The sequence below is a fragment of the Lissotriton vulgaris genome, chromosome 4_1 (genome assembly GCF_964263255.1).
Source record: "Lissotriton vulgaris chromosome 4_1, aLisVul1.2, whole genome shotgun sequence".
NCBI lineage: Eukaryota > Metazoa > Chordata > Amphibia > Caudata > Salamandridae > Lissotriton > Lissotriton vulgaris.
In genome coordinates, this window is record NC_141691.1 from 1249431231 (window position 1) to 1249450060 (window position 18830).

The 18830-nt window shown below is 49.2% G+C and overlaps 1 protein-coding gene across 1 annotated transcript in view; it reads left to right on the forward strand.

Annotated features, from left to right (window-relative positions):
• The window catches only part of RTTN (rotatin), a 1129552-nt gene that overhangs the window by 1002144 nt on the left and 108578 nt on the right, over positions 1-18830 (forward strand). The window contains exon 45 of the mRNA XM_086965450.1: positions 10808-10934. Within this exon, the coding sequence (XP_086821576.1) occupies positions 10808-10934 (127 nt within the window). The remainder of the gene's footprint in view (positions 1-10807; positions 10935-18830) is intronic.

Sequence of the window (18830 nt, forward strand, 5' to 3'; positions counted from 1 at the left end):
ACCCCAAAACCCAAACCCAGCCCTGAAACCTAAAAATACCCCTGTACCCCAAAACCCAAACCCAGCCCTAAAACCTAAACATACCCCTGTACCCCAAAACCCAAACCCAGCCCTGAAACCTAAAAATACCCCTGTACCCCAAAACACAAACCCAATACTTACCTATAAACTTACCTAAACTTACGATGTAATGGTATGCGTTGTAATAGTACCTGCGTTGTAGAATAATGCGTGGTAAAGGTATCCATGGTAATGGATCCTGCGTGGTAATGGATCCGTGGTAACGGTACTGCGTGCTAAAAAATCTGTGGTAACAGTTACATACCTCCGGGACGTTCGAGGACCACAAGAAGATCTAGATTATTCAAACAGTATCTGTTAGTTGCCTTGTTTTTGCACATGACAAGTCAATTTGAGGACGATTGTTGACTGCTGAAAAATTCTTGGGAAGATGATAAAGATTCTTAAATCAAAGCTAATACTTTGCCCAGTTGAAGGAATGCACTTTGAGGAAGGGCAACTAGTAGGCTGGTGCAGTAGTCGACCTTGCTCAGAATGAGGAAAGAGTATAATGCTTTCGTCCTATAAAGGAAAGGTAGGACCACATTTTATAGATATTTTGTACTTGGTGTGAGGTAGTGTTGTCTTTGGAAATAATATAAGAGTATAGGGTCATAGTTGTGTTGAAATACACACCAAGGTTTCTAGCCAAAGCTATATGGATGAGTGTTCTTGTGGAAATGGAGTAGGAATCAATAGATTTGACCATTCTATTTTAGCCGACAAATAAACTATTGTGTCTTGGGGAGGTTACAGTAAAGTACCAGATAGACATCTATTCCACAATGGTTGTGATTCAGTCGGAGATTTTGATTTGGGGTGAAGAGTTGAAGTTTAGAAATAGAAGAAAATGTGTGTGTGTGTTCAGCATATAGATGATAGAAGACATTGAATGAAGAGTTTGTCCTAGGGATGTATTGTAAAAATAGAAGTATAGGACTGAGCCTTAAGGAACTTCACTTGGGAGGTCTAGAGAAAGATGAACACCATAAGACAACCAGCATTTGCAATGCAATAGGTCTCGCATTTGCGAGACTTTGAGCTACTGGCAATGTAAATGACAAACCTTTTATCTATGTGTTGGTTTTGAAAACATATAAATAAAAGGCATTGTCATTTACAATGCCAATAGCTTAAAATTTGGCAAATACGAGACCTATTGCATTGCAAATGCTTGTTATTTTGGTGCCCGGACCTGTTCTGTGTCCCAGTTGGACCCTGCTTCCCACCAATCAGGACCACGTGGCCTGACGAAGTGGAACTGTGCCTCTGAGCTCTAGCACAATGGAAAGAGCTGTCTTCTTTTGACAGAGGTGATCAGTGTTGATAAGTAGCAGAAGGAAGATGCTATCTGAGGGGACCTCTGAAAATGAAGCAATAATGTTTAATTTCAACTTGGCGGCAATAACCAAACTTTAAGAATGTTCAGGTCACTCAGGACGCATGGACCGCTGCCAATATGGACTTTTGAGCCAGAGTTACGGACATCTTCTCAATTCCTAATAATAAATTTTTCAGATTTTAATTTTGGGAGGGACACATTGAATGTCCCCTGCTCAGGGTCTTACACAAAGTCTGCACTTGCACTGTAGCTGGTCTGACCCATCCCTTTCAAGCCTTTCTGTCAAGGCGAATAGGCGAGTATCTTTAGACAAACATTCCCCAAAAGACCATGTTACATGTATGTATCCGTGCAGGCTACAGGCTGTAGTGTAAATGCTGCTGAATAAGAAGTCGGGACTGGCTGTCCATGTGACGTATGACACACTTAAAAGGGTGACGTTGCAGCTGTGGCTGCTCTAGAATATCAAGGATGCTGATTGACACATAGTACATTCAAGTACTACTGAAAAGTTGATAATTTAATAGCAGAGCGCTGAGATTCCAAAATCACACACTAGATATGGAAATGCACATTTCACCATGGACGTGCACAAGGCCCTGCCTCAGAAAAACCACTAATGGCTAGCAGGACGATGGCGATTGGGAGGACCACTACTACTTGGTGATTTCATGTCTTGCCTGAGTGACACCCCAACGGTCCTGGATTTTTAGCCAAGAGCAGGTTGCATTCTGGGACCTGTAGTTTTATTGTTACGATTATCGGCATGGACAATCATAATTGCAGCATGCAATGTGCTCTTATCTAAAATGTCAGGAGTCATATAAGGTGTCGCAGGTGTCGGATCTCTAAGCAACTACAGGAGGGGTGAAGTGATATGCTTTTTGAGAGGGTCGCCGGTGGCCTTCAGCTTATTGATAACGAGGATGACACCGGTGCAAGGGAGGAAGGCTTAGTGCACGGTACTGTTAGAGAGAACATGAGCAGCCCGCATCCCTCCAGCAGGCCTGCTAAGGGCGGTATCTGTGGCCTGCAGGTGATTGACCCAAGGGGCGGGGCATCACAAAGGAAAGGATGCTGAAGCTGTTTAAAATATAAAAATAAAAATACCCACGGGGAAAGAAGTTCTACGTGGAGCACACGTTTTTCTCTCACCCAGGATGACTAGTAACTACGTTCACGTGCTGCGCTGTATGTCTTTCCGTTCATGGTTTTTTGTAGTCATTTGCTCTGCGTCCGCCCCTGACCAAGCTGCCTTTTAACTTTAAATTCTGAGAGTGCAGACTGGTGACAGCGGGTGAGTGGCAGCCCTCAGTACCGTGTCACTATCGTCTCGGCCTGCCCTGTGCAACCTGTGCCATACAATTATGTTTTCAACCATAAGTTCAGCCCTGGCCGAAGGGCGACTTCCCTAAATAAGACAAGGCTGAAGCCAAGCAGCAAGCGTTTCCCAGCCATGCGCCATCATGAAATAATCGCAGAGAAATCTAGTAGCTTGATTAAAAAAAAGCAGGCGCTGCCCGGGTGAGGAGCGAAGAATCCCCTCCCGCCCGGCGTCGACGAGTCTTCCGTTTCCAGGCAACGGCCCCACCGGCACCAATCCCAGCACGGCTCCTCGTCTGACGTCAGAGGAGCTGCGCTCGGGATTTCTGAGGCTCCCGAAGTTCCCGGGCTGCGGCGGTGTTTACGGGGAGGCAACTTTGAATTTCCCTACAATGCCGCTGTGGGAGGCGGCGGTGATTTCAGACAGCGCTCCTTCTGGCACAGAGCTCCACAGTGCCTTCCCATGCGTAAGGGGAGAGGAGCCCGGTGAGTGGGGTTGAGGGTGGGGGTGTACGCACGTGTGTCTGTTTGAGTGTGTCTGTGCATGCGTGTGTCTGTTTAAGGGGGGGTGCGTGTGTGTATGCAGCGTGTGTCTGTTTAAGGGGGGGTGCGTGTGTGTATGCAGTGTGTGTATGGCTGTGTATGTGCGCATGCGTGAGTGTGGCTTTGTTTGCGAATGGGAATATGAGGCACGGCGACGTGCGCGCCCTCAAGGAGGAATCTGAGACAGCGAAGCTCGTGCTTGAACGCTGTCTTACATTTCCCCAGACACGCCAGCAAAAGATGTCTTTGCAGACAAAAGCAGCTTCGCGTGCTTTTTAGGTCTGCTCGACCTAAAAAAGGAAAAGGAAAACCAGTTGCGCGCTAAGTAAGTTATGCTCAGTGTGGCGAATTTGTAAAACAGAGTAACATAGCTGACATTATCAAATCTGCAGAAAGGTCGAGGAGTTGGACATGTGACCGATTAGAGTTTTATTGGAGTGTAGAGTTCTGAATCCGCATTGGAAGTTGACAGATATGATATAGGAATTGAGAAATGTGGTCAATGGAAATTGTGGAATGGGGCACTAGGTTCCAGTGTTGGATGGGATCAGCTCTGGTTTTCTTGAGGAAAGGTAGGACAATAGTGATTTGAAGCTCTGAGGGTAAATACCTAAACTCAGAATCTGTATTTATTTATTTGGAGCTTTATATAGGGTGAGCGCTGTCAGAGCGCTTTATAGAAGATCTGTTACAATACGTAAGCAATTACCTCACATTACTTTACCTTTTGCTCACTATTAGATCCAGAGTACAAGTTAAAATCATGGCAACCCCTTTATTAGTTAGGCTGTGCAAATTTTCCGTCATCTTTTATTCCTGGCTGTAAATGGCAGACCATGTTGGGGACCATATCATCCATGGGAAAAAAGTAGGTCACAAATGATCGAATATGGGCACCCAGACAAATAGTCTTGACCCTGTGTTAGGCAGAAATGCCCATTGGCTGGCAGCCATAGCAAACTTTTCCAGGATCACCTATGTCCATGTTGTCAGGCGGGAAATAAACTATGCAGAGGACCAGTGGACCATTGTTTCTCTCCCCTGCATTTCTAGGCTATTTTCTGACAATACATCTTGATATGTAATTTGATCAGCAAGAGTGAGGTGGGTGGTGGTCCACACAGTGTGAGTGGTACATACTTTCTTCCATATGTATGAGAGAGTTCATGGGTGTGCTCAGTAAGAATATTATTCATGTAGTTCATGAAACAGTCTCTGTGCCACCACATCCCTGCAGGAGGTTACTTGAGAAAATCAAGCTAACCAGATGGCAATTAAACTCCCTCCTTTATCCAGTACATTGGAATCTGGGAATGGCAGAGTCACCTGTCTCCTCCTAGTAAGGTGATTATCTCACAGGATCAGTGCAGAAACAATATGTTCAAGGCATGAGTGGCTGTAGGTACACATGCTGTACATACTGCTGCCATCTAGTTTTGGATCTGGATGTGGGCAAGTTGTTTTTCTTCGAAGACGTCTTTTGAGTCACAAGTTATTGTGTTTCTTCCTCTTGAAGTTAATGCGCATGGTCATTGCATTGTTTTCTTTCCACTGTTGGGTTCGGACATGTGCTTCTGTGCTCCAGGTCAACACTGTCACAGTGCTCATTTAGGTTTACACAGTTCCTTCCCACTGTCAATATTGTGCTCAGATCGCTTCTCCCTTACTTTTGACTCAAATCGACACTTGATTACTTAGCTCAAGCGAGGTCTGGGTCGACCGCGGCCCCTCATGAGCCTCACCCTTCTGGGCCTACTCGCGTCTCTCCCCCATGCCTTTTGGTGATAGAACGGATGCCATTCCAGTATTGTTCTCGCTGCCATGCAAAGTATCCTCAGACCGATCTCCATCAGATCTGCAACCTGTGCCTGTTGCCTGAGCACAACAAGGCCACCTACAACACTTGCCTCTCCTTCCCCTGCAACAAGGCCTTCGGGCCTTGGTCAGCACAGTAAAACCACTGCAGATGCTTTGCCCAGGCCCAGCTCAGCACCAATGAAGCCTTTGAGGCCAACCTCTTCGGTGTGGGCTACTCCGATGCTGGCACTGAGCTGACTCTCAGCACCAACCACATCTTCCTTGGTGCTGAGCAGAACCTCAGCCCCGAAACCAGAAGTACCCTCAGAGCTGAAAACCTTGGCATCAACCAGCAAATCAGACACTGGCGCAATGGAGCCAAATCTTCATAAGCTGCAGGAGTAGCTCGACTCAAGGCAGAAAGAGTTGTTCATCCAGCCCCGCAGGGGCAGCAGCCTTTTCTGCCCTTATGGTCCTGCTGTTCCCCCTCAAAACATCAACTGTCCTTCAAGGAGGCCTTGGTCTTTCTGATTCAAATACCACACAAGAAAGCGGATAAGGCTACCAGCCTCTTCCCACATGCAGAACCATCCCCTTGCCCTATTCCTCAGCCTCAGCCTTCGTCCCCCCCACCTGCCTCTCCATGGGACCGTCTTGACATCACACCTCAAGGGTCTCCACATTCTGACCCGTGTGTGTGTGTGTGGGGGGGGGGTGACACATTTGACACTCTTCCACAGGGAAGCTGGCTTTTTATGTGGTATTGCCAATGTAAGGGCACACCATGCAAAAAGTACAAATGACTCTTATTGGTTTACAGGGCGTAAAGTAATAATCCCAAGTGCTCTATTTGTGGTAGTGTGGTCGAGCAGCTTAGGCTTATCAGAGGGTAGTGTTTAGCATTTGTTGTACACACAGAGTCAATAAACCAGACACACAATTAAAAATAAATCTGAGGCCAATTTAGAAAAATAAAATAGATTTTTTTAATTATTTCAAACACCAAGGTCCTCGGAATTAGGTAAGTACATTCAGAGTTATAGATTTATGTAGAAATAGAAAATACAGTCAAATAACAGTTTTGTGTTATGAGCCTCAAATGCAGTAATGTTATCTTTTGGTAGAAACATACACTGGATGCATATACTTGCTAGCATTTCTTGGCGGTGCCTTTTGGGACTTTAGGTGCATGGGGACCAAGGTTCAGGAAACCACCAGCAGTTCGGTTTTACCTGCCTAGTGATTTCGGGTGCAGAGGTGCTGGTCACATTGGTAGCCTTGTGTGCTAATTGGTAAAGTTAGTTGCAAAGTATCTGTGAAAGAAAGACTACACAGGGGGACTTGGAGACAAGTCCAGCAGAAACCATAGAGGCTTTCAGCTCTTGAGGTCTCTGAGGCACAAGTTTAACCTGATCTAAGGGTGCTCGGGTACAAAGGTTGTCTGGCGGGTCCCTGTGGTTAGCTCCTCTCACTTGGTTCACTAGAAAGCTGGGGAGAACACGACAGCAGAGCTACGCTCAATGGGGAACTCCTGGATCCTGAAGTCCCTCAACAGCAGGTCGTTGTCGCGTCGGTGGTGTCTGGACTGGACACAGAACAAGCCCTGATAGTTTCAAAGACTCCGGTACCCAGGGTATTTGTGCTGTGGGACTACAGGAGGGGTCAGCGGCTCAAGACTTGGCGAGAGCGACAGGGCTATCTGGACTCATGACAACCTCTTCCTTCCCAGTTGCTCCTCCCTCGGTGGACCCTATGGCCAGGAACATAAATTACCGGGTCAGGGCATTCAGTGCCTGCAGATGCAGGGGAATGACTCTCCCCCACCCCCAAAAGGCGATACTGCTTGGTTGTTGAAGGTAGGAACAGTCCTCCAAGGGTTTGGGGAGGCGGTCAGCTTCTGGATTAGTAAATCATTGTGTTTGTCGCAGTGCAAGCAGCCAGGCAGGGTTTGGTGCCAATCTTGGTGCAGGAAATCTGTTCTCACAACTTCAACTCTTCTTTGTCCTTACTCTGGCTCCCAGTAGACGAATCTGAGTTCCTAGTGTCAGTGGGACCCTGAGATACTAAAATCTGATAAGAGACATCTAGCCACAAATTCCTTACCATTGAATTTCCCAGGTGTCGGACTGGGTCAGGAATATGTTTCTTCGAGCAATACCCCTGTGTGCCAGTAGATGGCGTTGGTCTGCTTCCCGTGACGTCAGCAGCATCTTCCACGCTGGAAGTGACGTCTGCGTCACCTATATGGGCTCCACCTTAGCACCCTGACTGAAGTTTTTTTCTTTCCGCAGCAGTCAAGTGTTTATCTGTGACGAGAACTACCCTCTGTCACTTTTTGGCATGAATTTTTCAATTTTTTGTCTTCCCCTTTTTAGTGTGTAGGTATACTATGTCTCAAAAGACATCGGGGTTCAAGCCGAGTGTTGCCTTCATCGCTCCATGTCGGTGACAGACCCGCATTTGGTTTGTCTCTGGAGTGCGACCGTGACTCGAAGTCAGGCTCCAACTGCCGGGCCATGGCTCAGAAGGCTTTGAAGGAGTGGTCCCTAAAGCTCCTTGCAGCTTGGTAGGCGACACTGCATTGCTCAACTCCTCTGAGGTCACAGTCCCGAGTTCCCAGCACCGCTCCAGGAGTCCTTAGTCCTCGTCGTCCCACTGGAAATTTTCAGGACAGTCAGGTAAGAGGCACTAAAAACACAAGAAGTGGAAGGGTGCTTCGACTTCTCCCCGACCGTCAGCCAACGCGACAGAAGAGCCTCAGCCTTCAAGGCCTTGTTCTCCAGAACCTGCAGTTCATCACCTCTCCGATTTTCTGAGAACTGGAGTGACCCCCGCACAACTTAAAGAATGTTATGAGGCCATGCGCCTCATTTTTGGGCAGCCTGACCCCACTGGTGCGCCTTCTGGCCCAGTGTGATCAGAGGGGGCCCAACGTGGTTTCGCGCCGTTGAATCCATAGTCATGGCCCCCTATGGATCCGGACCGGCGCCGGTTGTGCCATTGCGACCTTCCCCAGCTCCTGAGGACACCGCCGCCCACCATTTACGTCAGCCCCGTCCTGTTGACCCGGAGCCTGTACTGTGACTCCTGAAGCCAATTCCAGCGCCGACAGTCCCTGTAGGTCCCAAGTCGTTTCCTCAACCTAATTCTGAAGGACTAGGAGTGGGAAAATATTGGGAGGGGTCACTGGACCCGTTAGAAGACCAGACTGATTGGGAAATTACTAGTATGAGGAATTTGGTTAGGCCATTGGACGGTATACTTCTCCAGATCTTGGCATGCTTTCTTCCACTACCTTGACTACGCAGGAGGGAGCAACTTATGCCATGTGGGATGAAGGGAGGCTGAGGTCCTTCGCCATCAGCTTCCTTCAGTAGCGGTCAAGATCAACATTTTGTTGGAGGTGCTACAACCAAGAGCTTCCTCCTCGGAAGCCCTGCTTCCCTTTAATGAGGCCCTCATGGATGTCCTACTGGGAACGGGACCATTGCCCACGGCCACCGCCCTGCTCCGGGCGACCCACATTTCCTCACTACCCATCCTACCCCAGAGAGATTGGTAGTTACATGGCGCTTTCTCTTCTGCTCCCCCCGATAGGGAACGCAAAGGCTGAAAAGTTGCGGCAAGAAAATATTGTCTTTCGCCAGCCAGGTTGGTGAACACAGCATGCTTATTTGGCCATTATTCCCACACTGTGTAAGAAACGGTTGCGCAAGTGCTGCCACTGGTCCTGGAAGAGGCCCGGGACATCCTTTCCCAAGTAGTGTCAGATGGGAGAGATGCAGCAAAGTTCTCCATTCGACGTGGCTTTGACATGACCGACTTGCTGGGCAGAGCAATTTCATCGATGTTGGCATCAGACGCCACGCCGTGCTGAGAACATCTGGCTTTTAAGGGACAGTCGAAGCCTCACTCATGGACATGCCCTTTGATGGCACCTGTCTCTTTGGAGATAGGGCAGACCCGGCACTGGAGCACTTTAAGGACTCATGGGATACAGCCAAGTCTTTAGGCCTCATTTCTCCATTGAGTCTTTTGCTCCTTTTATGGCTACGGCCACAAAAGGAGACTACCAAGATCTCTGGGGTAGGGTGGGTAGTGAGGAAATGTGGGTCACCTGGAGCAGGGCGGTGGCGGTGGGCAATGGTCCTACATCTGTGCCAACCATACCCAGCCAACTAGCCGCACAAGTTCAGCAGCACCTGCGCGGTTTGTTCCAACCACGTGGGTCTGGCGGCCAGAGTTCGGGTCAGACCAGCACCCCCTTGCAGCTCAAAACCCTCCAAGTCCCGCCCTTCCAGACCATGGGCGTTAAGGTGGTGGCAGATCAGCCATCAGATCCACTACTGGCAGTCCATCACATAGTCTGAAGAGGCTACTCCCCTTCGAGACCACCTCTCCCTCCATGTCTGCATCCTACAACCGGCTGACAGAGGATCATTTGATTTTGTTCCAGGAGGAAGTCATGACTCTCTTAACCAAGGGAGTCATAGAGAGGGCTTTGGTGCCAAAAGTAGGCTGACGTTGTTATTCCTGCTACTTTCTGGCTCAAAAAAAGCCCTTTGTCCTATCCTAGACTTCCGAGCCCTCAACTACTTCCTCAAAAAGGAAAAATTCAAGCTCAGGTCCTGTCTGCCCTGTAGACTGGATGGTAGCTTTGGACTTGCAGGACGCCCATTTTCACTTTTGTGGTTGCCTGCCTACCGGTACTACCTGCGATTTACAGTAGGCCAGAAGCATTCTCAGTTCACTGTGCTCTCCTTTGGCCTTACAAGTGCCCCGAAGGTGTTCCCGAAGGTGATTCTGATGGTTTCAGCTCATCTGTGCAGGTCAGGGGTGCCAGTCTTCCCCTATCTCGATAACTGGCTGCTGAAGGCGGGCTCGCCCCAGGCTGTTGTCTCCCACATCTAGAGTACAGTCAACCTCCTACATTCTCTGGGGTTCACTATTTACGTGCCAAAGGATCCTGAAAAGTAATTCATGGCTGCACTCCTTGGTGAAGCCTATATAGGTATGGCGATATTACTTCCAACGCGGATGACGTGGAGCCAGTCGGCACTCCCTAACAGTGGTTAGGGGTACTGCTCACAAAATGTCTACCAGTTCCAGTCTGACACCTGGGGAAATTCTAAGGTAAGAAATCTGCAGCTAGATATAGTCTTTACCTGATAAGGCGTTACTGAAGGTAAGTAATTTGTTCTTTAATTTGTACCTAACTGCCTATGTAAAATTCTGATAATGATTGACCAAGCGAGGATGTGGAAGGGGGCAGAATTTTTCAATCGTAGGTGATTCTAGGGCGAGGGAGGCAATGCTCGTAGAGTAGTGTTAGATGTACAGAGTAGATGACATGCACTCCCTTAAAGTCTCAACATTTTGGTTTATTTACAATTCCATTTCCATACCTAACCCAATCATATGCAGGACTTAAAGTGTGAGACAAGGTTTGGAACACCACTGATTCTAAGGTGGTGTTGTGGGATCGAACATGGTTTCTATGTTACGAGAATAAGAAAACCAATGTGAGATTTCATATTTAGCCCAATCATGTTTAGGGATAAAAGATGGTACCCATGCCACCAAACTTTGAAAACGGTTTTGTTTAGTCATGGTGTACGCATCAGACTTCTGAGAATTAAGAAGGATGTGCGTCTCCTACTTGGTCAAATAATTTTATAACAAATCCTTCATGCAGAGCTGGGTGTTGTTTGTAACCCCACACCTTTTATTCTTTCGCCGCAGGCTGCAGCATTAGAAGTTCACCTTGTTCCAATCCTGCATTCGCTTTGGCCTTGGATTTTGATGGACGATTCACTGATGCAAGCAGTTCTGCATTTGCTTTGTGTGTATACAGCTGACTATCCAGCAGGTGTGGCAGATTTTGTTTGTATTTGCTGATGATTGTGTGACTTTACATTGCAAATGCAAAATTCTCTGTGTATCAACAAGGAGTGAGGAAGATATAAAAAGGCAGACATTGTATTATAATTGTTGAATGAATAGTAACATTACTGGAATCACATCTGGTGAGTTAAAATATTCCAAACTCTGTAAGTCATCTACTCAACACTGACACTCCTTTTCTGCTAAATATTCTCTTCTTCAAGTTAAGGAGAGTTAGTGCTGAGCATTTATGAACTGCTTTCTTTAATACAGATTTTAATTTAATCCTTAAAATTATTTGTGCTTCAAACGAATGACCTTTAATTTTAAATTTTAGGGTGACATAATTAACTTGAAGGTTACGCGATCCTATTTTGATCTGCTTGTCATGCTCCACCCTTTCATATCCTTCCTGTCATGGACTAGAACTCCAAGAGAACTTGAAGGGAGATGGAAAATGGCCTTTAGAAAAGAGTCGCCCTACTTCACGCTGCCCCCCCTTTTCGCGTTCCAATATAGCTAGTTGACTGCATTTGTTAGTGTGGTAACTGTAAGCATGTCTTGCACGGCATGTTAAGACCTCACCACTATATTATATCTGGCAGTGTAGATGTTAATTCCACTGCCAGAGGGAGAATCTCCTCTTTCCCTGCCCTTTTTTCCATCTATTTTAGGAGGTCGGTCTGTTTATTTTACCCCTGCAAATTGATATACCCACCAGAAGGAAGAGCAGTGTGCAAAAAGCCTCCATGTTATGTTATGTTATGTTATTTGGTATTTATAAAGCGCACGGCTACTCCCATGTAAGTAAGAAGGGGAAATTATAAGTGATGCTCACCCATACACGGGCTTGTTTTACACCAGCATAATTCCCTCACCTCTTAGCGTTATATAGACCAGTAGTGGAGGCTTCCTGCAGATGGGAGAGATGGATGGCATTGGTAAACATCTATGCATAGCAGACAGCCATGCCCGTCATGTGAATATGAGCAGCAACAAAAATATTTAAATAGCAGGAGGCAAGATGCTTGAAAAAACGAATCCCAAGCTTACATAAGCACTAGGCTTAGCAGTAGCTGCATTTGTCACAACAATAGAAGATAAATAAGGCAATATCACCCAGTTCCTTGGTGGCACAAGACGAAGCGAACAGGAAAACAGTCTAAAAAAGTTACATGAAAGTTATGGTTTAAGGCCAGGAAGGTTAAAAGTCTATATATAACTGTACAGCCAAAATGATAGGTGGTCAGGTGAAGAGAGTCAAGGTATGTTAAAAAACACTTGGAGGTAGCGCAACACAGCCTCCCCTCTTTTTGCACTGTTACATTCTAGCTTACTGTGACTGCTGCAGCCAGGGTGATTAAAAAAGAACGAATAACAAGAAGGAAGGTACACATAGGCTGCCTTAAAAAATCTACACATTCGATATACGTATATTTCGCATCAAGAAATAGAATTGTATATCTTGTACCTGAGTCAAACTGTGTCATATGTTACGGTACTGTGTGAGTACGTTACCTGTTTCAGGTAGTGGGTGACAACTGCCACTCCCTACAATGAGTGGCAGTAAGAACAATTTGTATACTCCAGTTTCTCATTGATTAGTAATAGTAGCGCTTTCAGAACCGCAAGTGATTATCTGATCGGCAAACAAGGCCCGGCATTTAAATTGCTCCAAAAGTTTTTGAATGATAGACATCAAACTGTCATCATGAGCCCATATTCCTCTTCCAAAACGAGCTTAGACAAAGGTGTCCCACAGTGCTCCTGTTTGAGCCCCACTCTATTTAGTATCTCTATGTCCCTCCCCCCCCCCCCCCGCCCCTCGCTAATATCGCACAGCAGTTTGGCTTTCAAATAATATCATAGGCAGACAACACCTAGATGTTGTTCACATTTGTTCCGGACCCATCTGCTTCAATAAAGCGCTTCGCCCTTGGCATGGTAGCCATCTCCAACTGGATGAACGAGAACTATCTGCAATGGAATGCAGAAAAGACTGAGATCATGCTGCTTGGAAAGGCTGCCTCCATCTGGACAGATGACTGGTGGTCTGGACAATTTTGGGCCACTCCACTGCCCAAATTATCTGTGAGGAATCCTGGTCTGAAATTTGACCAAGCTTTAATGATGAAAGAACACATTTTGGCCAGCACTGGATTATGCTATCATGCAATGCGTCTTTTGCGCAGAATATTTCCTTTTCTTCCAACCTGTGCCAGAAGGACTCTAGTCCAAGCTTTAGTAATAAGTAGACTGGATTATGGCAATGCCTTTCTGGCAGCTTGTAATGGGACCCTAGTTGCCAAACTTCAGGTAGTCCAAAACACCACGGCCAGGCTCGTTCTTAACTGTCCTGCGGGTTCCTCTTCAGCCCCGTTGCTGTAGGAACTGCACTGGCTGCCTGTGAAAAAAAAGGTGTTAATTTAAAATCTGCTGCCTCACCTACAACACCGTAAACGTGAAAGAGCCAATATATACCTACAACGAAAATTCAAACCTACACACCCAGCCGTATGCTTGCAGCGGAGGAAAGGCTTTTCCCACCCTGCCCCCTACTATTGGAGCAGGCTCCCTCTACACGCCCAGTACTTGTACAAACTACCATAAATTCAGGAAAATACTTAAAGCCCATCTATTTTAATAACCCTTTTTCCCTTTCACTGATACTTGCTTACAGCGCCGAAATGCCCCCAGGTGAGTTGTGCGCTATATTAAATATAAATACATAACATAAGATATGATAGAATGTTGCTGGTAGTCTGACATGGCTTTGTCAATGCTCTTTTGAATTATGGTGGCAAGTGCAGACAAAAGCACCCGAGAAATGGATGCCGCAGCAATGATTATTGTCCTCGCTTTGTATGCTTTTTTTAAATTTTATTGTTTTAATTTTTTATTTATGGTATTTATACATGTACGTACAGTAAAAAGGGTCTTACGTCAAATCTTTCTCTTTGTCAGGGTGTTAATGCAAAAGCGATCATCATATAGTTTCATGTTTGTAGGCCCACCATTTCTTTGTGCATTTTTATTTTCTGACTGTAACGAAATATGTGTCTCAATGCCTAAGACCATTGCTGACAGCTGTCTACGATTTCCTCCCTCCTGGAACTGCACTAGTTCTTGTTAAAGCTCCAGTTTGTTTGAAGATTAGATACAATTCATTTAGGCAGAAAAAAGAAATCCGAGCAGCAGAAACAATGTCAAAATGAAATCCAGCAAGCAAATACGGATAATCGTTTAAATAAGCTTTCATTGATATTTCTTTCACAAGTCTGAGGCTTGTGTTTTGAAAACAAGCGGCGTGTGCTCCCTAGTTCAGTGGTCATGCACAGCAAGTCCCCAAAGGAGTTACAGATTTTACGACCAAAGAAATGTTGCCATGACTGAGCACTGCCAACAGCACATTTATTGTTTGTACCAGGCCCATGACATTCCCAACAGTAACACTTTTTCTGTAGTAGGGGATCTCTGTGTATAGTCATAATCTAGTGAATAGTCCCGCCCATGTGCGTGGACCCCGGCAATCAAAAATAATCTCTTAAGTTGTCAAAATCATGCAGAAACTGCAAAGACACTTAAGAGAGAATTTAAAGACAAATAATGCAGCCTATATCCACAGGCTACACTGTCCAGTACTTCAACTAGAAATTCCACCAAAAATCACCACACACAGCCCAGCCTGCCAGTTTCTACCATAGAGAAACCTGCCTCCCCCAGTCCCAGACTCAGGAATGATAGAGAGGAAGGTAGGGACAGACAAGCCCCATAGGCTGCCATTATGTGGCTTAAATAGGATACTGTGCCTTTAAGAGAACTTTCCAGACTTCTCCCAGTATCCCAGAATGCATAGCAGGTCCAACTTACTTTCAGTTCTTTTTTCCGGCTCCTGCTTACAGGACCCTGGCATTGAGCTCTCCCTTTTTCAAGGGTTTATTGAATTCGTTTTTGCACTTTTTGACTTTTAAAAGTGCTGTGATTACTGCTTGGTGTTCTCTTCTCACCCTTGTGCTGTTTTTTAGGCGTTTTGGGGCTCCGAAATGCCTGGCCTTTTTGTTAAGTGCCCAGCATGTGAGAGGAAGAAGGCCAAAAGCGACCCCCATGATGTCTGCATCGTGTGCCTTCCAGAAGATCATGGCCCTGAGGAGTGTGTGATCTGCCAGCAACTTTCTGCTAGGACACTCAGGGACAGATTGAAGATCAGGCTGGCTGGCCTGGAGGATAGGCGCCAACGTGCTGCAGGTGGGTCTGGGCAGCCTGGGAGGGATCCCTCTGCCTCTGCTGAGGCCCCTGGGGGGCTCCCCGGGGGCAGGAAGTCCAGCCAACGATCCCATTCTCCGTCGACGTCGAAGGCTTCGACGGCGGCGTCGAGAGGGATGACGACGGCGTGCTCCCCGTCTCCCCGGGGCTCCGGGTCGAGACGGCGCGACGACTCGACGGCGAAGGAGAAGCCGACGTCGAAGCCGCCGTCGACGTCATCGTCTTCGTCGACGTCGAGGTCTTCATACCGACGCCGAAGGCGCAGGGACGTGCATCGGCGCTCGCCGTCGAAGCGGCACCGACGCTCGCCGTCGAGGCGACACCGTCGGTCGTCGTCGAGGCGACACCGCCGATCGTCGTCGAGGCGACACCGCCGATCGACGTCGAGGGGCTCCTCGACGTCGGGACCATCAAGACGACGACGGCGATCGACGCCGAGGGCGGACCGCCCGACGTCGAGAGGACGGCGTGAGAGGTCGCGCAAGAGGGGATCGACGTCGAGGAGTCGACGTTCGACGCCGAGGATGAGAGGGTCGACGTCGAGGGGACGACGTTCGACGCCGGAGTCCAGGAAGCGCCGCTCGACGCCGGAAAAGCGTCGTTCTGCGTCCAGCAGACAGCGGTCAGCGTCGAGGAGTAGGTCTCCCTCTCCCAAACGACGCAGAGGGGGCTCTAGCCCCAGGAGTCACGCCACTTCCAGTGGACGCAAGAGGAAGAGGTCGCCTGCGGATGGGGATGGATCTCCGCGCCCGTCCCCTAAAGGTTCACCGGGCTCGGTGTACTCGGAAGTGTACACTCCATCTAGACCCGGGACTCCTCCTCCTCCACCCGTACCGAAGAAGGACCCTCCGCCCGTGCCACCACTTCCTACGGAGGATCCTGCTCCACCTCCGGTCCCACCGCATGGGCCCGCCCCACGGCCGGTGGTGCCTCCGCCGAGGTCCGCTTCACTGCCGTCACTGCCTGTTCCTCCCAAGGGGACCCCGAAACCGAAGCCCCGGGAGGATCCAAAGAGTCCCCGTGAGAAGCCACGGAAGACCCCTCCTCGCAAACCGAAGGAGCGCCCTAGAGCTGGCAGGTCTCGTTCTCGCTCTAGGCGCAGATCTTCCACGAGGTCGAGACACCGCCATAGGAGGCGCGAATCTCGCTCCCGCACGAGATCGTCTGGGACCAGGGACTATTCACCTACGCTGTCGGGGTCGCCGGACACCAGGGTGTCCCCGATAGATGACCTGGTTGCCTTTCAAGACGTCCTGTTGAGGGGCGCGGCGAAGCTAGGCATTACACTGACAGTGCCTACTCCGAAGACGTCCGTCATTTTCGAGACTCTACATCAGAGGCACATGTCTCGTCCCCTCCTGCCCTTGGTGCCGGGCTTGGAAGAACCGGCAATGGCGCTGTTTCTCACCCCGGCTGTGACGAGAGCGGCCCCGTCCAGACTACTGAAGAAATACCGGGCTCCCGACTCGGATCCGGCCTTCTTGAGAGCGGAGCCTCCGCCTGACTCCGTCATCGTCACGGCGGCCCGCAAGCAGCACTCCACCACCCCGACCTCCACGGTTCCCCCGGACAAGGAGTCTAGGTGGATGGACTCGGCGGGGCGTAAAATCTGTGGGACTTCCGCGACATCCATGAAAGCGGCGAGTGCCACGGCTCTGTTGGGGCGTTACGACCGCGCCCTCTGGGACTCCCTCGAGCGCTTTGCGGAGCATCTACCTCGGGAGCAGCGTGAAGACTTCATGGAGGTCCTGAGTGAGGGGATGCTGGTGGCCAACCAGATAATCAGCGCGGCTGCGGACTCGTCCCTGTTGGCTGCTCACGGGTTCTGCCACGGGATCAACCAACGGCGCCACGCCTGGCTCCGGCTGACGTCCCTGAAACCGGACGCGCAGCAGAGGGTGGCCAATCTGCCGTTTTCCGGGGAGACCCTCTTCGGGAAGCACGCAGATGATGAAATGGCCCGCATGAAGGCGGAGGCCGAAACACTGACGGCGGTGGGCCTGGAAAAGCCCAAGGAAACCAAGAAGCAGTACCGCCCGTTCCAACGGCGGTTCGGAGGGCAAGGCCGAGGCCGGGGACAGGCTTCGGGGCACTCGCAGCAGCAGCCGTTCCGTAAGCCGTTCCAGAAGCGGCAGAAGGGCAGAGGAGGCCAGCAGTCGGCTTCGGCGCCCAAGGGCCAGGCAGGGCCTAGGCCCTAGGAACTTACTTCCCCCGGATCCGTTACCCACTCCGGTAGGGGGAAGCATCCAACTTTTTCTGGCAGAGTGGAGAAAAATTACTCAGGACAAGTGGGTGCTGAATATTGTTTGCAATGGATACAGTCTTCGGTTCACCTGCCCTCCTCCAGCGATTCCCCCGGTCAGCTCGCAGTTTCAGCTGCGCGAGCTTCAGGCGGAGGCGGATATCCTGTTGAGGAAAAGGGCGATAGAGGACGTACCTCTGTCTCAGAGAGGAAGAGGTCTGTACTCCCGGTTCTTTCTGGTTCGCAAGAAGGACAAGAACGAGTTCAGGCCCATTCTGGATTTGCGACAGGCAAACAAGTGGATTCGCAGAGAAAAGTTCTGCATGCTGTCGTTGCACCAGATCTACCCTCAGTTGCAACAGGGAGACTGGCTTTGCGCTATAGACCTACAGGATGCTTACTTCCATGTGCCCATTGCACACAAACACAGGAAGTTCCTGCGGTTCCAAGTCGGCACCAATCACTATCAATACACAGTACTCCCATTCGGACTGAAGTCTGCGCCAAGGACATTCTCGAAGTGCATGGCGGTGGTAGCGGCACACCTGAGGAAGAACAAGGTGTTCGTCTACCCGTACTTGGACGATTGGCTGATCAAGGCATCCTCCTTCTCGGAAGCGCGAGCACACTTCCAGAAGACGTGCGTTCTCTTGAACAAGCTGGGGTTGCACATCAACATTGCCAAGTCTGTCCCGACTCCGGTCCAATGCATACAGTACTTGGGAGCCTCCATCAATACGCTGTCAGCAAGCGTGTCTCCTTCGGAAGAGCGACGATTATCACTCCTTCGGAAGGCTCAGGCTCTTATGACGACTCCATCTACAACAGTGAGGACGGTGTCTTCTCTACTGGGATCGATGGCCTCTTGTATCTTCCTGACGCCGCACGCACGGCTGCACATGAGACCGCTGCAGGAGTGCTTGGAGGATCAGTGGGATCAGAGGAAAGGATCTTGGGACGACAAGATTCGCCTGTCGCTGCATGCTCTTCAGTCCCTGAAGTGGTGGTGTTCGGCGGAGAATCTCCTCAGAGGGGTTCCCTTTCACAAGGACATTCCCACGCAGACTGTCGTGACGGATGCGTCTCTTCTGGGATGGGGAGCGCACTCCGGGACTCTACAGATTCAAGGCACGTGGTCACCGATGGAGGCCACGTATCACATCAATTTCCTGGAACTCAGGGCTGTTCACTTGGCGCTGAAGGCCTTTCTTCCGTCCTTCCAGACCAACGCTCTGCTTGTACAGACGGACAATACCACCACGATGTATTACCTCAACAAGCAGGGGGGCTCGAGATCGCGCACTCTGTCGCAGGAGGCGCAAGCGATCTGGCACTGGCTCCTAGCTAGAGGACTGACGATAACGGCCACCCATCTAC